The 27225-nt window shown below is 39.8% G+C and overlaps 1 protein-coding gene across 3 annotated transcripts in view; it reads left to right on the top strand.

Moving 5' to 3' along the window:
* Nucleotides 1–27009, top strand: part of phkb (phosphorylase kinase, beta) — a 200326-nt gene extending 173317 nt beyond the window's left edge. For 2 of the 3 annotated variants that reach the window (XM_034105177.1, XM_034105160.1), the window contains 11 exons: nt 3458–3516; nt 3751–3913; nt 5340–5421; nt 6068–6125; nt 18838–18928; nt 20102–20307; nt 21189–21323; nt 21607–21736; nt 23815–23922; nt 24595–24735; nt 25449–27009. In XM_034105177.1, coding sequence (XP_033961068.1) covers nt 3458–3516; nt 3751–3913; nt 5340–5421; nt 6068–6125; nt 18838–18928; nt 20102–20307; nt 21189–21323; nt 21607–21736; nt 23815–23922; nt 24595–24735; nt 25449–25586 — 1311 coding nt within the window. In that variant the 3' untranslated portion in view covers nt 25587–27009. Of the gene's footprint in view, nt 1–3457; nt 3517–3750; nt 3914–5339; nt 5422–6067; nt 6126–6402; nt 6494–18837; nt 18929–20101; nt 20308–21188; nt 21324–21606; nt 21737–23814; nt 23923–24594; nt 24736–25448 lie in introns of all 3 variants that reach the window. The other variant, XM_034105169.1, reaches the window with a different exon arrangement.
* Nucleotides 27010–27225: the final 216 nt, after the last annotated feature.

Here is a 27225-nt window from a genome sequence, read left to right as displayed (position 1 = left end):
ATTCTTTTCAAAATAACACACTGTTATTTACTCACCAATAACACACAATTATCCTTGCTTTTATTTATTGGTTTAATTCCATAATCTCGGGCTTTTTTGGTGTCCGTCAGGAACTGAATTTCAAAATAAAAATAACCGGAAACAGACGTAGGCCTATAAGGGACATTTCGAGCATCATTGCGATTGTCAACATTTCTGAATTTATTTGAGTTACTTTGCAGATTCTGATTAATTATGTGAAATATAAACAACCCTTAAATCAGACTTTAGTTACACCTGAGTAAAATGCAGGTAAGGTGATTGTCAAGTGCCAACAATCAGGAGAGATATTTGATAGTTGGTGCTTGAGAAGACTAAACATGTATCTGAAATTGACATGAATGGAAACAAGTAATAAAGTATATTCATTACTCGTTATTCTCTACTAATAGTTAATTAAAGACTGTATATTATGGCTATTTTGCACATCCCTTTCAAGATTTTCAAAGGTTTATTGACATATCATACACAACTACGGTGTAGTTATGCAATGAATGAAAAACTTGGGTCACAGGTTCCTCAACAGTGCAGTACAAGACATCTATCAATATGTGTGTACCTCCACCATTAAACTGTCATATTCTGCACATTTCTTATTCTATCTACATACATAAGAGTATAATTAATGTGTATAATATCAGTTAAAATAAGTGCTTCAACATAGTTAACATTGCAGGAAAGCAATATATTAGACGTTAATTACTTTGTCAGGCTTAATATTTAATATGTAATGTTTAAATAAAGGTTAATCCGTTTTTCTGTTTTGCACCTCCTCCTATTAATATCTGTGTACATCCTGCACTAAACTGTTTTATTGTAGAGATCACTTATAGTATCTTCTTGATTTTTTATATTCTATTTTTCTATATTTATACCTTCCCCCTATGAAAGTATGTACTCTTAATATTTTTTTAATCAAATATAACACATAAAAACAATAATTCAATAACGTGCTTTAACCACTAGGAGGTGCACACAAGGTGCACACAGCCATAACAACTTTGTATTATTAGTGTGTATGTACAACATCTGAAGATGTGTAGTTTTATTCATGCTTTCACATCATTTTACAGCATATTGCTATACTATTTCAGACTCAGTATTTACATTCTTACATTCAAAGAAAATCAGTAATATCTTTGAAAACTACAGTCCTTTTCTATCAGCTGTGCACCATTATGGTGTAAATATAACCTATCTATGAATTAGATCAAATGTAAAAGTCAGCCGAATTAGTGTAGATACTGCAAGGAGACGTATTGTGTGAAGAGAAATTGAAGATGTTGTTTAATTGTTGATATATTTATGATCCACGTCAAGTATTCAGTTTCGGCGGCATTTCTTCCAGTTTTTCCAAAGGTCTTCTCATCAGGGCGCTATAAATAAAGAACTACGGCAGATCTGTAATATGTAATGCAGCCGAACCGTGTATTATAATGCCGTTATGTGATGACTTTCAAAGAGAAAAGCAAGAGCACTCGGAATTAAGTATTATTTTATACTTTTAAAATGTTTTCCGGATTTCATATAATATAAACACCAACTCCCAGCATGCATTGCGGCTAACACATCCAATCAGAGAGCTTAAAACCATAGCTGAGGATCTTGGGTAATCGCTCGAAATGCCTACGTCTGTTTCCGGTTATATTTATTTTGAAATTCAGTTCCTGACGGACACCAAAAAAGCCCGAGATTATGGAATTAAACCAATAAATAAAAGAAAGGATAATTGTGTGTTATTGGTGAGTAAATAACAGTGTGTTATTTTGAAAAGAATAAAAAATTAGAAGGAAAACAGATTTAAAAAATACAGATTTCAGTATCCTGAGGCTCTGAGCCCCATTTATTTTCCTCACAGACGGCAACAAAAGTCAGAAATTATACGATTTAAAATAAAAGCAATAACTGTGGCTTGATATTGAGTAAGAACATGTTTTTATGAACCACACAGCTTCCGGTCTTCCACGACCCGACCGGAGAAAAATACGTGCTGCAGCCTGCAGGCACGAAACACATTACCAGTAGAAATACATTGCTTTTAAAATCGTGCTGTGCAACACGAAAAAAAGGGGCAAATCGTGATGGTGAACACGAATCAATAGATTAAAAATCGTGTTGGTGAAAACGAAATGCCGTGAGACTGGGTTGTCATATCTGAAGATGATGAACTCATTGGAAAGTTTTCAGCAGAACTCATTTATTTAGCCACAAAAAGTTTAACTTGTAGGATTTCAACTCAAGGAAGCAAAGAAATAAAAAATTAGGCCAAGGTAGATTAGAATTATTTTCACATTGATAACTTTACTGCTTTGTCAAACTTATGAGAGGGTTTCTAGCCCTATCTTGCCTCCCACTGCGACTTGGTGTTCAGCAGAGACTTCCTTATATCCTCCTTCTTTTTCCCCTCTAAAAAGTTCTCCCTTGCCTTAGCTTATTGCTATTCACTTCACAGCCAACTCCTACAACTTTGAAACAGTTATCTTCTTCATCACAGACCTCATTGTTATGTGGAGCAGTATTTCTCCCTTCTCCTCTTATTTTTGTCTTCGACTTCAGTTGGAAAGGCTAATATCACATTTAGACCCGAGGAGCAAGTCAGATTAAACTGCACTCTCTGCTCCTACACGGCTACATATGATTTTAAAATACTAAAACTTTTCCTTTTAGACAGTAAATTGTCACTGCTGTACATATTTATACATTTGAAACAGTAGACTGAGCTCCACCTTTTTACTGCAAGTGCATTATTTAAACGGACGTGTTGTGCCCGGTCTCCGCTGACAAAACTCAGGGATTTATAGCTGTCGGTTATCACCTTCTGTGTTGTTGGCTTCAAAATGAGAATGATTACCTTCTACAAATCTTTAAATGTGTTTATTGTTGGTATATTACTCCATTACTGTGTCTGTAATGCAGAAGGCGTTTGGCCTTAGGGTTGGTCTGTGTTTCTCAGGCTCTCTCATCAGCTGTGTAAGACATGACCCCTTTCCTCCATCTAAAGGAGGTTGCAAGCAATCTCCTCATCCCCTTCAAAATGCTCAGAACTGAGTATGCTATATATCTGAGAGTAAACCTAACCTGAACGAGGTCTTCTGGATCCCACTTCGCTGCAAGACACATAACTGGTAATGTCTTTGTGGTGGAATGTTTGACTACCATCTCTCTGTGGGAAAAGGAGCAGTTTAGCGGACGGATCCTCACAGTTGGTTACGGCAGAGGACCCGTCACTACGGTGTCTTAGCAAATGTCTTTGTCAATTCTCCGGCCATTACTTCCAATACATCTTTGGTGTCTGATATCAGTCTTTATACTCATTGTGTTTTGTTTCTTTACTCCAAGAATTTCATCACAGTGTAAATATATTGATAATCCCTTTCCAAATCACTTCATGTGTCCTTTTCTCTCATTGCCCTTCTAGACCCTGATATCTGGAGCTGTGGTGGAGCAGTTGGACTTCCTGCGTGTCAACGAGGCAGAGTAAGACCTTCCTCTAGGCTTTATGTTGTAAAGTCAGTTTATCTGCTCGCAGAATACTTTGAAAAAGCTTCCATTAAGAAAGCGACAAATGGAACAAGTCATGCATGTTTCCCACCGTGGTTTTTGGCAGCATTGTTTTGATTGTTGCTTCAATTGTGAATTTTCCAAATGGAAAAAGTGTATATGAATCTTCCGTTCCGTCTTTATACTAATAGCATACTTGTGTGTGCATAGGATCCCAGAGTTCAAGAGCTTTGAGGAGCTGGAGCTGCCGAAACACTCCAAAGTGAAGAGACAGATGAGCACCCCCAACGCGTCTGACCTGGAGCAGCAGCCGGAGATCGACGTGGAGGAGTGGCTGCAGAAGCCAACCAATGAGATCATCCAGAAGTTCCATGTGAGTTTATAAGATTTATGGGAAGTTTTAATTCTATTTATTTAATTGTTATGCTTCCATAATGAAGTTGACAATACAATCACACAAAAGATAAACAAAATAGATGTATACATCCTTCATGTATAAGAAAATTGTCCATGTGTAAATCTTGAGCGGTGTTCCCTGAGCTTGGCGCTGTGCCTGTAATACATTGCCATAAATACACTTCAGGTATTGTTTGCACGGGCCATCAGGTCTTTGTCACTGCCAAGTCGGAGTGACAGGTGAAAATAAGTGTCTGAGTACTTGACGTGTATGAGGGGAGACTGCCATCCCCAGGTAAACAGTGTGAGTTACTCTAGCTGTGATAAGGGGCAGCAGCCTGGGGAACTCTCCATTTTAAACCGCTTACAGTCAAACATGCAGCAGTCCTGCCAGAAAAACTGAAAAATCTAACTCTAGACAGATGATATATATATATATATATATATATTCATTAGAAATCATATAATGAAAATATATTCTCTATACCCAGGATTTCTATCAATAAGGGTAAACAAGTCTCAAGTCCTCCTCCAGCTAGTCCCCCGCCCCTACCTCCCTTGTTGACTCATTGACATTGCCCACGCTCACTTGGCCAAATGTCTCCCATTTCTTTATAACAATGGAAATACAGTTTTGCCTCAAGGTTAGGTTTTGACCATTCAAGTCTTGTTAGAATGAACAGCTCTTCAATCTGGCTTTGTACCAAAATATTTTCTCCGTGTTTGAAAAATCCATACCTCCACTTACACCTGCTGCAGTAAATGTTTGTTGGCTCCAAGAGGATTTCAGTATAGTAGTAGTTATTTTAGCAGTAATATCAGATGAAGTAGAAGCAGTTTAAGTAGATTGTCAGAACTGGTGAAAAAAAAAGAAATGTTATGGGTCTCATTTTTGGTGCAGGCAAAATGGTTCCATAGTGCCTGGTACAAAGTTGCTCAAATTGAGCCCTTGGTCGTGGTTAAACCAACCGAGTCAGAACTTCGGAAGGCATATGAAGCATGGTATGGCGCACGAAAAAGCCTCTTGGAGGCAAGTCGGAAGCCCAACAGGCCATTTAAAATGTTATGTGTAATGTTTAGACTACTGTGTTTCTGAGCTTCCATCACACAAATACATTTTTTTTTTGTAATGAACACTCTGTTTTTAATTATCTAAGTACAGTATGATAGCGGCAGTGTGAAAGTAATAATAATAATACATAATTTACCCCAATCTGCTACGACAAGCTAAAATGCTTTATTTTTCATATTTCAGGCACAAGGAAGTTTCATTACGGCTTATTAGTGTGACAGAAAATGTATGTAGCTGTGTGCAAAAAAGGTATCTAAGTGTTTTTGCTTCTTAAAGTGTATCTTTTTGGTAGATGTAACGGGTCTCTCCATTTGTGTGTGTCATTTTTCAGGACTGCGACTGCTTGGCCAGTCAGGCTCAGCTTGCAAGCATCATTCTGAGGAGAGAAGGCCCGGCATACCTTGCAAAAGATGGTAAGGATACACACACACACAAACACAAACACACACACACAGGCAATGTGAGATATACTGGCCCAACGCTAAAGATGAATTGGGAAGATTTCGCACAAGTCGCACAAGTATTTCCGATTAAAGGCCATACTGTTCCAGTGATCCTGTAGTGCGAGGGATTAACACACCTAATCTTTATTTTACCGACTGGATCAGAGTTTTTCCAATTTAGATTTTTTACAACTGAAACCCTGTAGTTTGAAAGGAACAGTGATGTAGTATTGATCATAAATTAAATAAAAGCGTCACTCCTTGTTAGCTTGCAGCAGTAGCTTGAACTAAGCCTGTTTGAAACTAACAAGAACATGTTAATATTTTCCAACTCATCTGTAGCTAGTGCTGAAAAATGTATAAACCATATTGAGGTAGTCTTGTTAGCCCTTGTTCTCACTTATTGTGTTCTTCTCTACAAATCATCAGCTCAGATAAGTGCAACTAGCTGCCCACCACAGTCCAACGCCATGTTTGTTGTGTTTCTTTGAGATCCCAAGTCTCTGGAAAAATCATTTAGTACAAATGCAAGAATGGAGGACACATTTGCATATAAGTATATGTTCTTATGAATATAATATCTTATGTCTGAACGCAAACATTTCTCTGCTTCCAGAGAACCTGACGGATGAACTTGAGAGACTCTACAGAAGAGCTGGCAGCAGAAAGCTTTGGTCTGATATTCTCACACACACATACACAAATGTCCCTCCTGTCTGTCATTTCAATTCATGTTTCATTGCCATTAGTCGATGTATTATGGAATCCAAATGCATAGAGGATTACCAAAGTGTGCAGATCTAAAAAAACATGAATGCTAGGGTTTAGAGTTAATGTTGTTTCAGGTCCCGATAACCCGAATAACTTGTCTCTTTACCTGTTGTTTTCTCTGTTTGGCGTCCTCACAAAAATCTTGTTTTATGTTGACACTTTAATCTGGCCAAACTGTAGGCTGGTAGTGCGCCATGCTGCTGCCATTACCAAGAAGTTTGCCAGCTCTATAGCTCCTCACATCACCACAATACTGGTGCATGGGAAACAGGTAATGTCCAGGAAGAGATGGACTGAAGACTCGGCATGTTTACTCCCGGTTAGCTGGCTAGCTAGCTGTCTAGCTTGAGATCTGTGTGAGGGTCAGCCATTCCTACTTTGTGATTCCTCAGATCCAACAAACAACAAAGCTTTACAGAGACAGAAATAAGAATATTGTATAGGTTTCGTTATTTTTTATTGAAATATTTCAAAAAGGCTTTCATTTCTTTAATACTTAACTGAAATAAAGACGTAAGCTAAATGTGTTAGCCTACATTTAGTTGAATGGCTAAATAAAATAATGAAAGCAATTTGTACATTTGTAAAATACGTCCCAAAAATGTATTAAAACCTTCGAATAAAACAGTTAACACTGACTGAACTCAACTTTAATCGGGCAATTGCGTAAAAATAATCCCACATTCTGCAATCAAATGACCAGTTGAAACCCTGGCAACCGTTGGTGTAATGCAGTAGTAGGCTAGTATGTTAGCCCCTTGCTAAATTGTTAAATGCTAAAGATATTTCTAGCTAAACCACCAAGTTTAGCACAATCAGGGCTAGCACTCACACGGTCATGAGTTTGGCTAAGCTAGCAGCTAGGCACTTTGCCTACAGGAGCTTGTAGCTGGTGTTTGCTTTCTCTCCATTAACCATCACAGAGGCCGGACTGTCGTTTCTGTTCTGTCTTATGGCCAACCCAGTCTCACGGCATTTCGTGTTATAGTCACGAAATGAATCTATTGATTCGTGTTCACCAACAAAATGTCCCCATTTTTCCTGTGTCACACAGAACGATTTTAAAAGCAATCTAAATAATAACAAATTAGAAGGAAATAGATTATACAGATTTCAGTATTCTGAGGCTCTGAGCCCCATTTCTTTTCCTCGCGGACGGCAAAACGAGTCCGACATTATACAATTTAAAATAAAAACAATAATCGTGGCTTGATATTGAGTAAGAAAATGTTTTGATGAACCCCACAGCTTCCGGTCTTCCAAGACCCAACTGGACGTGGTGCTAGGCCTCTCACGATAATTCATTTAGTTGGACGATACATTTTTCTGGAAATTATTGCGATAAACGATAATATTGTCGGCACCGTTGTAAGACCATTTTAGACCACTGACATAATGATAATATATAATAATAATTCAAGTACATCCTTTCAAACATAACTTTTTATTGAACATTCAACATTGCAAATGAAATGTGAAATAATATTAAAATATATAAATTATATATAATAAATAAAACAAATAAATTAAATTATAATAAATTAATTAAATCACACACAACCAAAACAATAAATTAAATAGAGTCAGGCTGGAAAACAGAGCTCTCTCTCTCTCTCTCTCTCTCTCTCTCTCTCTCTCTCTCTCTCTCTCTCTCTCTCTCTCTCTCTCTCTCTATCTATCTATCTATCTATCTATCTATCTATCTATCTATCTATCTATATATAAATAAATATGAGCACACATTATCTCAAAGCAAAAAAAGCAAAAAAAAACTCCTTAAAACAACAGTCAAGTGTACAGTTCAAAGACCCAGATCCCTCAACCATATCCAAATCTGTTTTTCAAAGTTTTCGAGCAAGGAACACCAACATGTTTGCATTGTCGGGCAAATGCATCTTTGATTGTAAACTGTCGGGAAGGTGGGGCTCTCCATCTCCAGCTGCCGTGTTTGCTCCCAGCTGGGAAAACGGAATGGGGTGGTTGTGTTTTAGGTGTAGTTTAAAATGCGTGGTATTGCCTGCTTTTGTCACTACTTTTTTAAACAAATGCGACACACCGCCCGGCTCATTCTAGTCCGTTGGTTCGCCTCGTTGATTTGGCTTGAATCCAAAATACTGCCACACCGGAGAATCGAGATGTGTAGTTTCCATTTCACTTTAAATTCCCCGCGAGTAAGTCACACGTTGTCTCCCGCTTGTCGCTATATTATTAATGTGGCTGCTGCATGTGCACGTGGAGTGTCCTGACCTGGCTGTGTGTCAGCCCCGTCCCTCACAGCGCTCCTGGCGGCCACAGCGCTCCTGGCGGCCACAGCGCTCCTGGCTAAAATGCTCGTCACATCCTTATGTAAACGGCAATTTATCGAGCTCAGAAAAGTTATCGAGTCCATTTTTATTTATCGCACGATAAGTTCATTTATCGATTATCGCGACAGGCCTACGTGGTGCAGGCACGAAACATACTACCAATAGAAATACATTGCTTTTAAAATCGTTCTGTGTGACACGAAAAAAAGGGAAAGTCGTGTTGGTGAACACGAATCAATAGATTAAATTAATTTTGTGACTATTACATGAAATGCTGTGAGACTGGGTTGTTACGGCAGCATCTCCCAATGATTAAGGCTGGCTGTATACTCCAAATGAAATAGAAGTTAGCTTTTGAATATGGCGCTGTAAGGCCATTAGCTTGTCTCCAAAGCCATCTCACAGTTTTGTGGGCGCCGAGATTGAGTTTTCTGTTTCTCTTGGATAACCCCAGATTCAATATTCAGGTTTCTTAAAGCTATGCTTGGAACCGCGATTCAAAAAGCCAGTCATACAAATACTCAATTTCTGGGTAGTAGCAAACAATATTTAAGTGAGAAATAATGTATATGTCCACCTTGTGATTCAAATCCATCCAAAATGTAATGGCTTTCAACAGGTTTCATGAAAATCAAGTCAGCAGTTTTTCCGTAATCCTGCTGGGAAACAAAACAACAATCAAAGCCACACATCGTTTATTCTTTGCAGACGGTAGTTACACATTAATCCACGGTTCTGTTTTAGCAAAGCTGCAAAGATTTCATTTGGTTGTATATTGCTGGCCTTATTTAACTATAATTGACCAAATGGATGGTTTTCAATATTGGACTGTGATTTCTGTGTCCATGGTATGGTTTTAATTTTTACCAGTATAACATTACACTACATTTATTTCCTGTGACAACTATTTTATTTTATGCAGTTTAGTAATGAATAGGATTTTATCCTAGAGAAATTAGATTATTCCATAAAGTGAATACAAAAGCCTTGAGGCTGATATCCAACTTGCTGGAAAAGGCATCAATACTCAGTTCAATTTACTTTCTCATTTACCTAACATGGGCCGGGAAGTGAAGCTTGAAATGGGTTCCCCAACAGCGCATCAGTAGATTGTGTTAGGAGATATAGGCTTAAATCTCCTCGCGTTCCTACAAGCTGTTATCTTACATGAAGGGAATCCAGAGCATACACTTAACCGTTTAACAATAATCCACTTTAATGGTAATATACAATGCAATACAATCAAATACATTACCATACACAATCATATCGTATTATGTGTAATGTCAGGAGTTTGGCCTACTCCTGGCTCCTGCCCACAGGCCACCACGACCTCCTGTCCCAGCGACGCGTGAAGAGAGAGACAGAACAGCAAGCTGGATAGGCTTTCATACCAAATGATACAGGAGGGGGTGGAGTTTAAGGACAACTGGTCCAGTCATCTCATACAAACACCTCTGACCCTCACTGTCTCCTATTTCTGCAGCCTCTGCACCGACACACATCCCCCATCACATTCCGAGACCACAGTGGGGTCTCGGTCCAGCTCCCCCACAGCAATAAAACCCTTACCAGCCCTTCTTCCTTTGTCCTCACAAAACCACATGTTAGCAGGCCCAAAACCAGCCCAGTTGTCTACACAAATCATTTTCAAGTTTCTTCACAGTTTGCACGAATACATACAAATATTTCCTTACAATTCCCTCTTTTGCACTCTTAAAAAGAGAGTGCAATTTACACAAGGCACTTGCAAAAAACTGCATCCTTGTCTGCTGAGTCTCCATACTTTTTATTCTCAGTGTCCACAGTGAAGGGCACTCCGTCCAGGCTCTCGTTGCAGATGACGCAGCGGAAGCAACCGGGGCGGTAAGACTTCCCCAGGGCCTGCCGGCCTGCATGTCCATGATTAGATGTCCACCTGCGTTGCACTTGTCTGCAGACTGCTGGAACCCAGAGTACAGAAAGTCCTCTTCACAGAAAACCCTTCCTGCGTCATAGTAGAACGCCTTCCCTCTCAGCCTTCGACTACAGGCGCTGCAGGTGAAGCAGCTGTCATGGTAGAGGCTGCCCATAGCTTGGCAGGCCTGGCTGGCTCCATACACCGTCTTGTTGCACTTAACCCACACTCCTGTTTCAGCGGAGAGTGGAGTCCCCTGTGCCGTCCTGGCTTGCCGTGTCTTTGTCCCCTCTGATCTGCTGACGGCGGCTTCTGAGTCGATGCTGAATAGATGTCCTCCCGATCTTCCTTCTCCGGTCCGTTGATGATGCCTCCTGGGACGACTGCTGGATGGATGATGGATGTCCTTCTCCTCCAATCCGCTGATGACAGCCTCCGAGTCGACCTCCCTGATGAGAGCCCGATCCGTCCTGATGTCGTCTAGGGTCCTCGCAGGTGTTTTCCCCCGCCGCACACTGGCTCCGCACAGTGGTACCAGTTGTCCCCCTTTCCTTGTAGGCGGACGGCACGGGATGTCCTCTGGGTCACTCGGTCGGGGCTGGAGAGCCTGGGGTTGACAGTCAGCCTCCTGCGTCTCGGGTCCCCCTTTTGGCATCCACAACCTGTGTGGAGAAATCTGATACCAATCCCTCAAGCCTACGCTCCGGGCTCTGGGGCCCTCGGCTGTTTGACCCACCAGTGCCTGGCCACTTGGAGCCTGTTGGTGGGGTGTCTTAAAACAACAGACGTCGGTGCACAGGTTTTCTAAATTAATTGTGCAGCTTCAGAATCTTAATACTTGGACTGTGCCAACTAAATAAGAACCCCAACATCTTTAGGTAAACTAAATAACATATTTCAATAGCTCTGAATTTCTGACAAGCATCTGTATTTATTTTTAAATGAAATCCCTGAGATCCCATTAAAAATCTAAATATAATATGAACTGCTAATGTTTCTGGTAAAGAAACACACTAATCTTATGGATTCAAAAACAACCAAAATCACAATACTAACAAAGTGAATGGCTTCCTGGTGATACTGCTTCTACCCGTCAGTTCTTAGATATTATCCTACTAAAAAATGAATACAGAATTCGCACCAACTGTCATCAAATGTCTTTCTAAATGTAGATGAAATGTATATCCCCATAATGACCTAAACAATAAAGTCTATGGCTTTTACTTCTTTACCAGACTAGTTACATGATGTTGTCTAAATTACATTGTGTCTCATTACATTACTATGTTTTAGCTTAACTGTAAATATGTTCTTTCTACATTTCAAACCTCAGTTACTTTAATACCTGTTGAAACATTAGTTGACACATTACTCACCGGTCAGCCTCTCCAGTATTTCATTCTGGACTTACATCTCTCCCAGTAGCCCCTTGGCCTCTGATTCTCTACCTGTGTTACCTGCTATAACTCAATCAATACTAGAGACATGTCAACATTCACCAAACAGCCTCTTATCCCCAAATATGGAGCAGGTCAATTCTAAAACTGTCAATCAATGGTCAGATTGAACAATGGAGTTGGGCAGCAGGTTCCTTTCAGTCCCTAAATGAAAAATGTACATTGTAAAGTTTACACTCCCCCTTTTTTACACATTCTCTCATGTGTAAACAAAAACCTGTATGGGAAGAAAACCTTCAGGTCATAATGGATTATAAGACAATACCAAACATTTTTCCCAGTAAACACTTGAGAGTGTTTCTCTCCATCATTCAGTCCTAAAAGAAACAGAATTCCAAATTTCATAGTTTGAGTTTCACATTCTGCAAACCGCCACCTCCTGTGGGAGTGAAACATCAACCAGATTAGATACGGTTTCCCGTTTGGGGAATGTTAGGAAACCCCTCATTTCACACAGAAATAATGTGTTAGTCCAAAACATGCTTGATTAGTCATCGTTTCAAATCACGCAGTTGCACTGATCAGGTGCAGACATACACACACTCACACTCACACTGTCAGGTTGTAAAGTCAGGTTTGGTCAGGTACACCTCAGAGTCAGTCATTGACAGTGCCTTCCCAAGTTACCCTGTCGGTCAGTTGGTCTCAGTCTTTTTGGCCATGTGTTGTGCTCTGCAGAGACTTTGATGTTCCAGCACAGGCCAGCATCCTCCGTCTATACAAATCTGTATATATGGAGCGCCATCATTTATTAATTCACAATTACAACTATAATGTTCAAGATGTCTCCAACCCCTCTTTGCTGTTTCCCACATTCCCTGAAAAGTGTCTAGCCAAAAAAATGTCACTTCCTTATTGTACTATTACTATTACTACAATTCATTTACACCTAATTAGTATTAAAATGACTAATAGATCTATTTCAGAAACATGTGTACCTCACTATCTTGTGTCAAAACATTACTAGGATCTGTAAAGCTCTGCTATTTATTCCATAACTCATTCTATCAATTTATCTTCAATTCTGGTGCACTTAAAGAACAATGTTACCCTCTTTCACAGTGCGTGGAACTCTGGGTGTCTGAACATGAAACCAGTACCTCAAATTGAAATACTATATTTTGTTTAGAACCAGCTTTCCCTTCAACATGACCTATATAAATAAATAGTTATCTGATCTTATAGAGCTGTTACTAAAACTCTCCCTTTGAACTGATCAATACTGTAACAAATTAAAACACTACCAAATTCACACACGAATAAAAAATCCAGTGCATACTTCCTTCATGCCCCCCCCTTTTTTTTATCAGTGTGTATTAGACTGATTTTCCACTTCCCTTTAATAGTCCCCCTCTTTTCCGCTATTTTTATTTACCACTTGACTAATTTATGGTCCATAGATCTTCTTATCTTCACTTATTTATCAAGTCAATTCAAGTTCTTTACAATACATTAGTAGATACCTTGTGGAGTCTTCACAATAACTAATCCCCTCTAGGATATGAAATCCATTCATCTTCAAGCAGATACTATGTCCTTATTTATGTTTAGTTCACGATAACAATGGTATAACAACCACATGTCATCCATTCTGGTCCACCTAAAAACCAATGTTAAACTCTTTAGCAGTGTGTGGAACCCTGGATGTCCGAACATGCAACCATTCCTCCCTCCTTTATCAAGGATTTAAAACCAGAAGTCATTTCATATTTCCCATGGTAATAACTATGCTACAATGGTGAAATCAATTATTTAGATTGGAATACTATATCTGGCTTGGCACCAGCTCGCCCTTTAACATTATCCATACAGATAAAGATTTGTCTTATAGAGTGGTTCCCAAAACTATCCCACTACTTTATTCACACGTGAATAAAAATGTCAAAGAATATTATGTTAACCTGATGAAAAGATTGAAGAGTATGGTTGTACTCTGAACCCTCAGTGTGTTCTCATTTTACCCTAATAGTCTACTGCTATTTTTATTTTAATAAATCTTTCTGTCTTTACGTATTTATGCTTTAAATGTGCGTTTTGTGAATAAGTGTGTTTATGTGTAAACTCACTCATTCCCGTTTTCCTTTTCTCCTCCTCTGGTTTTCTCAAGCCGTGACCCTGGCCTCCTCACTTCAAATCGACCATGCCAACTCCTCTGATTCTGTGTTCTTTTCAGTCCATCCGCTGTAACTTCATCCGCTGTCAGCCATTGGCCCAGTTACATCTGCATGCACCCTCATGCCAATGTTCTTGCACTGCTTTACATTTCATCTCCTCCTTTACAGTCTCCCTGCTGTTTTTATGGAGGGCGGATTCTGCTCATCTCCCACCCTTTGCTCTTGTGCTCAGCTTGGAACTTCATGGTCCTGTCTGAGGGACTGATGAGGGTAGATTTCTGCCCGTCAGCATGCTGTCTGGTTCTGGATGCCACAGGCGGAGATAGTTCTGGCTGCAGTCTTGTTGTTGTCGTTTCAGCTCTGGTTCTCTGTCTGTTCGATGGAGAAGAAGGAGTTTCCTGTTGGGTTAGGTATTTTGTCTGCTTGGAGGGTCGAGATCTTAGCCTTTTCTAACTCAGAGGGGGAGTCCAGGTCTCGGGACGCATTACCTATAAAAAATCTAGCACACTGAGGTTAAATAAATCCAACCCTTTCCACTCTGACTCTTTGTAATCATACTATCTGTCTTAATTGTTAAATGCCATCTAAACAACCTAATTGATGTCTACAAATGATATTACAAAAACTCACTCTAAAAATTGTTTCATCCATTGCTACATATGTACCCAACATAACTCTTTCAGGAAACCATTTTCTCCTATACATTGAAAAACGTACATGTTTCCAGCATCACATATTCCACACACCACGAAAGAGCATCTACATATTTTCTCCAATATTTTAAGCTAGTTTCTATAACAAGATTATCACGTGTGACATAATAATCAGATGTCTTGTTTGCTAACCAAGAATATTAAACTTCAAAATGTCTTTTGGCCAGTTGAAGTCCTGCTTACTTCATCCTTAAACTCTACTTTAATTATTTGAAACCAAAAAAAAAGGTCTTCCTTCTCCACCATGATCCTATCTCTATATCAAAGTTCAGACAAACTGATGATTTATCTTCAGAAACCATGAGGAATGACTCATAAAACACTATTTTCCCTTACTTCAGTTCTAAATCAAATGAGCCAGACAGGAAACCCCCTTTAACCACTTGCTTATCCTATTATTTTGATCAAAGTTGTGTTACAAGCAGGTTAGATCTGTAATGAATTAAAATCAATATTTAAAGACGCAATATAAGTTAAATATATTGTTAAGGTAATTACTGTTTTATTGTGAAGGCATCTCTGGCGGACAGCGGCCTTTGGCTTTTATTTTGAAAGGCCGTTCCGGAACAGCCGTGTTCCTAGAAACACGGCAACTTGACAATCGTTCCAATGCATTAACTATAGTCGTGAAAGAGACAAGGAGGGGGAAGGCGTGTGGAAGTAAGCAATGAACTGAAAATGCCACCAATCCTGTTCTAACGTGATGGCGCACATTGAAAACCTAAACGGGCATAAGTACCCCTGTCTTTTGTACCATTACATTTACCAACATAAAACAAGGTCTTTACTAATCAACAATGACAACCTACAGACAGCTTATTTATTTAAATATACAAGCCTTTTCTTTATCCCCCTTTTTGATTCCACTTAAAATCAATCTCTTAATCTGTTCCCATTGCTCCCGATAACTCCCTGGAATTTCAGAATTGTCTTTACTATTCTGACGCAATATATTGACTTCGCTTTTATTTATCTGACTTAATTAACGTGCTTCCCCCCCTTTCAGCCACTAGATGGCAGCAGCAGAGCACAAATGAGCTTCACTCTTCTGAGCGAATGCCTGATTACCACAGACAATCGCTCACACAGGTTATTTAGGTAAAAATCACACAGATTTATTCCCCGTACAGTTTGTCCGGCCTGATAACGTGTTACATATGTCGTCACGCAGGACTCTCTGCCTACCTTGCGATCAACGTTATGTTTACGTCAGCCTTTCAAATTAATTTTTACAGACAAGGGAAACGGGAGCCGGTCTCGTCACAATGTAGGTGACGTTAGCGCTCTCTCCCAAGGATTTAACAGAATAGCAGTCCATTGATACTTTCGCTTATTCGATCTCAGACTGCTATTTTACCCCCAGTTATAAACGGCGGACCGATCTCAAATATCGACCATCCAGGTTTCGCCGTCTGGGACTTGCACCCAAAACTCACGAACTGCACCGCTCCTACGCCACTTCAGGACTAAACTACCTGAAGATCCACGCAAACTGCTCTAATTTCTTGTTACGCAGGACTCTCTATACCTGACGATCAACGTTCACGTGTTATATATAACTTTCCTAACATGGTATAAAATATGCATTGTATACTCCATTCAAACTTCAAAAACACTCTGAAACCTTCCACAGCCCTGTCTACACGGAAACGTCGGGTCACCATTTGTTAGGAGATATAGGCTTAAATCTCCTCGCGTTCCTACAAGCTGTTATCTTACATGAAGGGAATCCAGAGCATACACTTAACCGTTTAACAATAATCCACTTTAATGGTAATATACAATGCAATACAATCAAATACATTACCATACACAATCATATCGTATTATGTGTAATGTCAGGAGTTTGGCCTACTCCTGGCTCCTGCCCACAGGCCACCACGACCTCCTGTCCCAGCGACGCGTGAAGAGAGAGACAGAACAGCAAGCTGGATAGGCTTTCATACCAAATGATACAGGAGGGGGTGGAGTTTAAGGACAACTGGTCCAGTCATCTCATACAAACACCTCTGACCCTCACTGTCTCCTATTTCTGCAGCCTCTGCACCGACACACATCCCCCATCACATTCCGAGACCACAGTGGGGTCTCGGTCCAGCTCCCCCACAGCAATAAAACCCTTACCAGCCCTTCTTCCTTTGTCCTCACAAAACCACATGTTAGCAGGCCCAAAACCAGCCCAGTTGTCTACACAAATCATTTTCAAGTTTCTTCACAGTTTGCACGAATACATACAAATATTTCCTTACAATTGACACCACTCCATGCCTTCTAAACATTAAGGCTTGTTGCTTTTCTATTCATCATGCTCAAGATGTGGCTCAGGTATTTCTTGGGTTTGAGCACTGAATAAACACACACACACACACACACACACACACACACACACACACACACACACACACACGAAACAAGTGCGTGCGTGCGTGCGTGCGTGCGTGCGTGCGTGCGTGCGTGCGTGGGCTACCATCTGAAGACTATGAGTGTTCATGTGCTGCTTTGTCCTTCAGAGGATCCTGCAGTCCAGAGGAAGCAGTTTGAAAGCTGTAGTAGTGACTTGCGAATATTGAACTGCAATTAGTGAATATTAAAAAATGTATAGGAAGCTAGTCATTTATTTGGGCTTTCAATAACGTGAACAAATTCATTTATTAGTACTAGGACCAACATATTTATTTCTCAGTAAGGTTTCATTAAAAAACGAATTAGCAGGTTATGTTTCCAATTGTATTCAGATGTGTTGATTTTAAATCAGGGGCATTGAACTGCTACAAGGACGAAAGCAAGCAGTCTTTTTATCTTGTTAGTGAAATGTTAACATTTTTCTAATGACTGATTCAAATGTTTGAATAATAGTATCTTGTTTGGCCACTGCAGTCATTGTACTCACTAGTCACTTTATGAGGTACACCTATAGCCAGTACTGGGTTTGACAGAACTGCCTTGATTGTTTGAGGTATAGATAACCAAGGTGCTGGAAAAATGGTTTATAGATTTTAGTCCGCGATGACACAATAGCATCACACAGTTGCTGCAAAGATGTCCATTATCAGATCTCCAGTTTTGAACACATCCCAAACGCGCCCTTTGGATTGAGATCTGGTGACATTTAAATGAAAGGATTTCATTGACATGTTCAAGAAATCAGTTTAAGGTTATTTGAGCTTTGTGCCAATGCGCATCTTTCGAAAAGTAGCTATTTGACTGTGGCATTTAAACAATCCTCAACCCGTACTTTTTTATTATTTACATCAAATTCCCTTCCATCTAAATGTCAAAGCAGACATTGAGACTATTCAGAGCAACCTTTTTTCCAATTATCCGTGTCCATTTTGGAGTGCCCATTCCAATTGCAGCCTCAGTATCCTGTTGTTAGCTCATAGGAGTGGTGTGGTCTTATCCTGCTGTGTCCTAACAATGTGTTGTGTGTTCAGAGACCCTAACCCTAAAATCTGTAGTTACCAGGGCTTATTTAAGTTACTGTCAGCTTTAAAACCATTCTGGTTATTCTCCCCTGGCCTCTACCATCAACCAGGACCAGAACTACCGACTTTCTCCATAAAACCCAGTAGTGGTAATGCGTGAAAATCCCAGTAGATTCGAAGTCACTTAAATCACCTTTTCTCCCCATTCTGAAGCTTATGTTGAAGTTCAGCTGGTTGTCTTGACAATGTCTAGAGTCACTGTTGCTCATGGGGTAAATGGCTCTCTACCGGTGGGTGGTTCCAACCCCAGCCCCTGCATTCAATGTGTCCTTGGTCAAGATAACTACCCTCATATAGCTCCCGTAGGCATATCATATTAGTACAAATAATGTAGTCTACTTGCTGACACCTGTTTGGCTGATTGGATAATTGGATAATTGCATTAACACACAGTTGAAGTGTACCGAATAAAGTGGCCAGTGAGTCGTTTTTTTCATATACTCCATATTTACAAGACAATTGATCCAACTTAGAATGTAAAAGTCACATACAGTCTACAAGATAGTCTCAACCCAAGCTGAAATAAAGTAATGCTAATCCTAAACCCATAACTGGACAACAATAGTTAGTTTGCTAAAGCCCTAGCTGTTCCTTGCTATCTGTCATGATGAAAAGAGTGTTCTTGTTTCTTTTCGCCCACTAGGTCTGTTGTCCGTCTTGCTGCCAGTCTCTTAACTAAGCTAGTGGACAGCCTTGCCCCCAGTATTACTAGTGTGTTAGTGCATGGCAAGCAGGTAAGCCTAAGTAGTTGAATCCCTTTTGTACACATGATGTTGGGTTCTGATGAGAAACTGGCATGTTGGCACAATGTTCACTGATTAATTAGAAGAAGAGACATTGGTAATATCATAAGCTTTTCATGCTGCCGTCCAATGGGAATTACTCAATCTCGCTGCATGCTCACATCCCTCGTCCCAGCTCACCTCCATCTTGTGTGTGTAATTGTAGCAAGGCTGCAGTGCGACCAGCACAGAATCCTAATTTGCCCCGTGTCCACGTGTCTAGACGCACTCAACGTGCCGACTGATATATTGTGACCTGGGAATTTGTCCGACGCCACTCCCTCGCGCTTGATGAGAGCCGGTGCATCATTTCCCGTCAAGTGTTACTCAGAGATTAGCCTCCACTCGAGAGTGTCAGTTATCTCGCCTAATTTTTACCCTTCTGTGCAGTTTTAGGCATTTCATTATGCTGAAGTAGCTCAAGGTGTGAATCTGCATATAGATTGCCTACCGGAGGAAATGCTCCTCTCAACATGATTGGAAAAGCTGATTTAACATTTGAGAAGGCTGCGTTCCTCTCTGTGTCCTTACAATAACAGCTCAGTGGGAGGAAATAAGAGGCACCACCCCATTTCACTGACTCCAGCTTTGATTATATTTCTCGGCAACGGTACGATTCCACAATGAATGTCCCCTCTGTCATGTCTTCCGAACTTCATTTCCAGCTGCAGGCTGTACTTTGCTCAGTTACAATCAGTTTTGATGTAAAGATGAATGATACATCTTCAAAGTGCCGGGTTTCATCAGCAGAAGGCAAGGATAAAAGTGTGTTCTCCCATCAGGAACATTGGCTACGCGTAATTTTCATGAGATGGCTTTCAGAAGAAGCAAAATACAAAAGGGTAATCTTGAGATCTGTATTTTTTTCTGACTCACTTTTATGGGACTCGGCGAGAGGAGGCCAATTTCAGAGTGATACAATAAAGATACTTGTAGGAATTGCACCTTGGAGGAGTGTGCACGTGGCAGACAACGCATGAGCATACACGTGCACTGAAACATTCACACAAAGTCACAAAAGCTTAGAGATGTTACACACAAGTATTATTCTGCATCGGAGAACTTCTAACTGTATGAGTCAGCTTTGGTATATGCTCTGTGTGTGATAATGCCTGTGATTACCAGGTGACCCTCGGCCTGTTCGGGCATGAGGAGGAGGTGATCTCCAACCCACTGTCGCCGGGGGTGATCCAGGGCATCATCTACAGCAAGTGCTCCCCTCATGGGGGGGAGCGAGAGGCCGTTCTTCAGCAGGAGCTGGTCATCCATATCGGATGGATCATCTCCAACAACCCAGAGTTGTTCAGCGGCATGCTCAAGATTAGAATCGGGTAATAATAAAACACTTTATCTATAAAACACCTTTAATATCATACATGCAGAATAAACGGACTTATTATGATGGAAATGTTTCATAAAATGAGCAGAAAAACAGGAAAGAAAGACACGATTAGTGGATAAAATGGTGACAAATAAAACACACTTGATAAACAATACAAAAATAAAGATAAGAAAGTATAATACATAACATAAGATTGAACTGATTGAATTTTTAAAAGGAAGACATTTTGTATCCATATTTGAATGACACATATGGAAATGAGCAATGCGGCTGCATCAAAAGGTTTCCATTATCTTCTTCTTTGTTCTTTGCTTTCTTCATCAGTGGTGGATATTGGAATTATTTAAGACAAAAATGTAGAAAGTAGATGGTTGTAATAGTGCGCTGAGATCTCTTTTAAATGTGGCCATGTATTCTTTGCTGTAATTCTCCTAACTTGGCTTTCAGGTAACTCAATAAATCCTGAAGTAATTCGAGACCATTGCCCTGATTTGTGGCTGCAGCCGTTTTTCCTTTTTTCCTTTTATCTGCTCCAAACATCATGATTGCCTGTCTCTAAAAAATCTATCTTCTATCTATGCTTCAAATTAACCACACTGCAGTACTCCTGGATGTTGACTGAGACTCAATTCAGAGGTGTAAATGGATGAAAGCCCCTGAGTTTTAACACATTTCTCCAGGCACAGTTGGTGCTAAGATACTGTCAGGAAAAATCGAAACTCGTGTTGAGCGTATGTTGGAAAGTAGTGTTAGATACACTGTAGAATTCAGACAAACCAAATGTAGTTCCTAGAGTCGTTTATAGAGTTAAATGATATGGTGTTTAAAAGCCTGCTCGTGTTTATGTTTATTTGCGCTGTGGATTTCCAGATGGATTGTTCAGGCTATGAAACATGAGCTGAAGATCGGGGCGGGGGACATGCCGCCCCAGGACATCTACCAGCTCTCCCCAAGTGACATCAAGCAGCTCTTACTGGACGTCTTGCAGCCTCAGCAAACCGGCAGGTAAACATATTTTTAGACGCAGTGCCGTTATCTTAATGCATTTACTTGTTGTATAACCTTTTATTGTTTTGATTATTTTATCTTCTCTCATGTCTACATCCATATCTTATCATCTGCTGCCGCCACAAAACCCGGTTTCCCCATGAGAATGATTAAACTGTTATCTCATCTTATCTTTCAAACATTTACTTATAGACAATTTCCTCTAGACTAGCGGCTATTAACATTACATTCCCTTAGTCCCTAAGTCAATTCAACAGTTCCACCCTTGTTTTGGCCTCAGATCTTGGCTGAACAGGCGTCAGATTGATGGCTCTCTGAACAGGACCCCTCTGGGCTTCTATGATCGTGTGTGGCAGATCCTCGAGAGGACCCCCAATGGCTTCATGGTGGCAGGGACTTACCTCCCACAGGTACCTGCCTCCTCTGACACTGCAGGATAAATACTCCATCTCTGGAGAATTACTAACTAAATACTGACCAATGAGGCTGCTATACAGTCAGCTACGGTTTGGCATCAGACTTGATTACACAGCTTAGTTGAATATTGGTTTCTAATAGGTCAGTTTGTACATCCAGTGGTCCGCCCTTTTCAAATGCTCTAATCAAGGGATTATGTGCAGTCATATCAATATGCAGAAAGAAGTCCGTTCAAGTAATGACCAGCTGTGGCCAAAATAACACTCATTATTTTTCCTCGATGAGTAAACACCATTAAACACTTTTTAAATAATCGTTTTTTAAGAGGAGAATACTTTGGATTCAAAATGGCTTCACTGTCCCTGTTAAGACAAAGAAACCAGAACAAGAAAACGGCGCAAGTGAAGGAGAGAGGTTAAAAGACGCAGAGAATTGGAAGACGGAAAACAGCAGAAGAAACCAGACAGGAACTCAGGAAGTAAACACCAAAGGGAACTTGGCACGTGGTTCTGAGGGAATACAGTGCCGCCATCAAGTGCTAGTTATATTCTTCTTTTTGGATTTCGTTTAGCTCCCGTCACAGTCCGGACAAAGTATTTCGATTAGCTCCTGCGCTAAGCTGTAAAAGCACAAATAGGTGCTTATCAAAATCCACACGACAGCGATAATGTTTCCACTGACAGCAACTATTTCTATCGGTGGCTAGTCATGTCAAATAGTTAGCTAACATTGTCACAAACCGTAACTAACTAGCTTTTATCATGTACTTGTATAATAGCAGTTGTTAAAGGTCACCTATTAAATATAAAATCCACTTGTTCATGTCTTGTATACATCAACATGTAAAGAGATTCTGAACATTTCAGGAACAAAGACCCCCTCTCTTTTTGTCCTGATCCATTTATATAAAAACCTGTCTGAAAATGAGCTGACCAGATTTTGGCCACTTTATGATGTCATAACGATGTGTTGTCTTGTGTAACCATTAGCCAATCAGCAACCAAGGTAACCCCCCCCCCCCCCCCCCCCTATCACCTGAATCTCCTCCTAGAGCACTATTGAGTTCTTTGTAACCAAATGTCTCTCAGAGGGGCGTGGGGAGGGGCTCCTTATTTTCATCTAAAGTAACAGACACAGAATCAGCACTTTGGAAACAGGGCTGAAACAGAGGGGATTATGGGTAATGCTGCAATGATCTGTTTGGTATTTGGAGCAAAATACTTCAGAGACATGTTTTGTATATATCTGAGACCTATAATATATTGATGAAAAACAATAGGGGACCTTTAAATGTGGCATTTTGTCATCTACTGGTATATTTACCTTTCCCTATACATTTTCCTTAAACTAGTATTAATACTAGTAACTAGTATTTTTGTGTTGAACTCATTTCACATTTATCTGAACAGTCCGCCCTTCCAATAAGGACATCTTCATGTGTGTCGGCCTGTCTATACTACGACCTTGTTCCAAACATTCAATAAACTTGGGGCAGACACAATTAATAGGGCTTTCAATTTATTGAGGCCATAACATTTTCATGGTTATTTTTTGCAGCTTATGAAGCAGCTAATGATGCGTACCTACAATCGTGTTCATAGACTCTCTGAGAAAAGCAAGACACAACAGCACGAAGGTATCCCAAACAGGCCCGGGATTTCTTTCTTTTTAAGTCACAAATGATCTTGCTTTAAGACTTAAGTCCTAAATACCTTGTTCTACCTATATGGATATGATACAGAAGAAATCGGGGCACAATTGCAAAATTGAACCTTAGCTTAAGACAGATTTGATTAAAAACTGCCGTCTAAAGCAATATGCACTCATTTTGAAAGGAAGTTCTATCTGCAGATTTATTCCATACCTGATGTGTTATGATCCCCCTGGTGATGGAGTCAGATGATTCAGTGTGACACTTTAATCAGGACCAAATCATTAAAAATAATAATTATAACAGCTCTGTGCTAATGTTATACGGGTCACATCCACACAGCGATCATAAATGACAGCATCGAGCAGCTGACATATCTCTTCACGCTCACTTGAATCGCTTTTTTTTTTTTGTCTGCAGCAACCGACTTTGTCCGACATGACGATGTATGAGATGAACTTCTCCCTTCTGGTGGAGGACACATTGAAGAACATCGTCCTGCCCGAGTACAGACAAATCATTGTAGAGGTAACCACAAAACACCACCAAAGTGCACAGCTTGCAGCTTACGTACATCTAATTACATAGAAGTATTCTCAACATGACATTTACTGTACTTTGCTCTTATTATTCTGGCAATGATCACATATCTCTGCATAAGCACTAGCAGCAAGGATATTAGGTGACTCCATGTTCTTTACTGGCTGTCCATATTTTTTAAAGGGGCCCATTATGTTCAATTTCGACAGGCTTTAATGTTCAAAAAGCTCTTTATTTTTGTCATACTGCGTTAGCTGCAGCAACTTTTTAATCCTCTGTCTGAAACCAGAGCCCATTGCTCTGATTGGTAAACTGGCCAGCTGTGTTGTGATTGGTTAACCGCTGAGAGATATCCCGCCTGTCAGGTAGATTGTGTTGGAACGCTAGCCAATAGAAGTGCTAGTGTTACATAGCGATGTCACTATGTTACGGAAGTAACATAGGAGTGTGTGGGATAGAAAGTCCCTCTGGGATGTTAGCCTTTGCAAACCATTTACGTGCACACAAACATATATAACACACTACTGGAAAGGGAACACCTCCACAAATATAATATGACCCCTTTAAGATTGACTTTAGGATTCCTTGGTTTTTTTAAAAGTGAAGAAAAGAGAATACTTTCTCCGGTCTGTGACAGCCTTTTTTTGTCTCCATGAGCAGTTGCTGATGGTGGTGTCCGTAGTTCTGGAGAGGAATCCGGAGCTGGAGTTTGCTGACAAGTTGGATCTGGACGGGCTGGTGAAGGAAGCCTTTAATGATTACCAGAAGGATTGCAGCCGCTTTGAAGGCATGGAGAAAACGGTAAAGTGGCTTGCCTCTAGGCAGGTGCAGATATTATAGCATGTTCTCATTTGAAAACGACCTGAATGTCTTTTCTAAATTGCTGTGCTCCCAAACCCCGTATTCTAGACCTACGCGGATAATTAAACTAAAGGGTCACCGTAACTCAATTGTATTACAAAGCCTAATAGAAACATAATTCCGTTGTTCTTCATTAATAAGGTTAATACTGTAATAATTTTAACTAATAGGTATCAACTTCCCCGCATGATTACTAACATTACATTGATTATTTTTTGCATTACATGTTTTCTCAAATCTGATGTTTAGATATGCAAATAGCCATTCTTTTTATTCAAAGTGTGCTCATTTGAATACATTTCCAGAACAGAAAATTGAAAAAGGTTCAAAATATTTTTTTCATTTTGTTGACATGTTCGAGTCAAAGGGTTTTCAAAAGGGCATTTCAAATCTAGCTCCATAAATCAGAAAAATTGTATCAACAGACAGAACATGTTTTGTGTTAATCAGGTTATAAATAATAAAAAAAAGTTAAACCATCAGAATATAGATAGCAATAAACCCAGAAAACCTTTTGGGCTGAGTGTGAGAAAAAACTCATTTTAAAAAACAACTATTAAAGATATGTATTATGACTTATTATGGCATTTCAATGTAACGTTTATGAGCAATTTTTACCATCTTTGAAACCCTTTTTATTCTGCCTCTGCCAGGATGACATGGAGGCGTTCTACAACACACAACCAATGGGAAAGAGAGGCACCTCCAGCTACCTGACCAAGGCGGTCATGATCTTGCTGCTGCAAGGGGATTTCAAGCCTTGCAAGGATGACCCGTGCACTGTTAGCTAGATTCACAATGCTGTTGAACCCTAAGTCCAGCCCACTGGAGTGTAGTCATCAAATGATCCTGCAAGGGGTACTGAGTATTCATCACATGTATTAAGAAGATAAACTCTAAATTCACCCTGAATGTCTTCAACAGCAATACAATCTGAAATAGCGTAGTTTACAGTAGCATACTCTATCTGAGAGGTTCAAATACAACAACTAATCATGTTTAATATAAAAATATTGATTAATGGGGCTGAAGTTATTTATTAGCATTGGTAGCTAGTAATGTCAAATGCAACATAGCTAGCTGTTTTTTTTAATCCTTTACCTGTATGCTAGCAGTTGTGCTTTATATAACTCAGAACATTGCTTAACCTTAACACGTGTGTGAAAATTAGTCTACTGGTATCTTGCCCTTTCCTTATAAATGTCCATTTAGCTTACCATAACAATTGAGCCAGCCAGCCCTGCTCTGACCAAAGCTAAAGGGGTATGCTAAGTTAAGCTAGCAGGCTGCTGGCTGTAGCTTTAAATGTAGCCTAACATACAGACATGAGAGTGGCATCAATCATTTCATCTAAGTCCCTGTAGTTAAGGGAATCAACATATTTTAAAACATGACAAACTATTACCTTTGCATCTGTTTTTCTAAATGTTGTCGGGTATTATAATAATGGCACTATGAACAATAAATAAATGAACAATTAGCTCGGATGTAAGCTAGTACTCACCAGCAATAACCTATAGCTGTTCCATAACAATTTGTCGGTTCAAGGTCACGTTGTATCATGAGGGTTTGCGTTTCCAAAATTGAGACATAGCCTACTGTATGCCCCCCAGGAGCCTTTCGAATGTGTCTCCTAGATATGCAAATATACGATCCATCAGAATACATGCATTATTCTTTATCTTAAATATATCTGTGGGTTTGAGAACAACTGCAAACATGTTTGGGTTTTACACTGAAATCCACAGTATATTTAGCTGAGGATAGGTGTTTGTTGAATGAACTTGAGTTTCTAAGTTGAATGCCTTACCGCATCCACAATCTGCTGCATGACAATAGTTACTGTTTGCCATTCCATCGTGATGGTACAGTATAACACATTTTGTTGTCTAAATAAGAGTTTTCAAGAGGCCTGTTTTTCAAAGTAGGGCTCTCTCTGCATGACAATGACTCATCTGAAGTCCTAGAACTGAGGTCCTTTTAGAAAATGCTGTTTTATTGAATGCCGGCAACAACAAAAACTGCTAGCTGTCATCTTTAGAAAAAGTTGATAAAAGATTCACTTATTTTAAAGCGTGCCTCTCTGAATATACTCACTGTGATGTACGCCCATTGTCACTGTGTGTGTGTTTGTGTGTACATTTATGGCCCTTGTCGTTCAAAATAGGTATTTTTATCTCTCAACTTTAGTTTCAAAGAATAAAGCTATCATGGAAACGATAAAGATTCCTCTCTGTGTCACTTTGTATATGTGAATGTGAGGCTCGTAATGTGCTTCTGGAACATTTCCCATTTTGTTCTGCAGTTATGAGAATTTTAAATATGTATATATAATTACTTAAAATGAAGCCAAAATCTCTTGTTTCTTGGGTGAAATTGCAGCAGAAATTGAGCATGACTGTTAGAGCCCAGAGCGGTTCGTTTGGCATC

This window comes from Pseudochaenichthys georgianus, chromosome 3, assembly GCF_902827115.2.
Source record: "Pseudochaenichthys georgianus chromosome 3, fPseGeo1.2, whole genome shotgun sequence".
Lineage (NCBI taxonomy): Eukaryota > Metazoa > Chordata > Actinopteri > Perciformes > Channichthyidae > Pseudochaenichthys > Pseudochaenichthys georgianus.
Note: the sequence above shows the minus strand (reverse complement) of the source record. Positions and strands in the feature narration are given on the sequence as shown.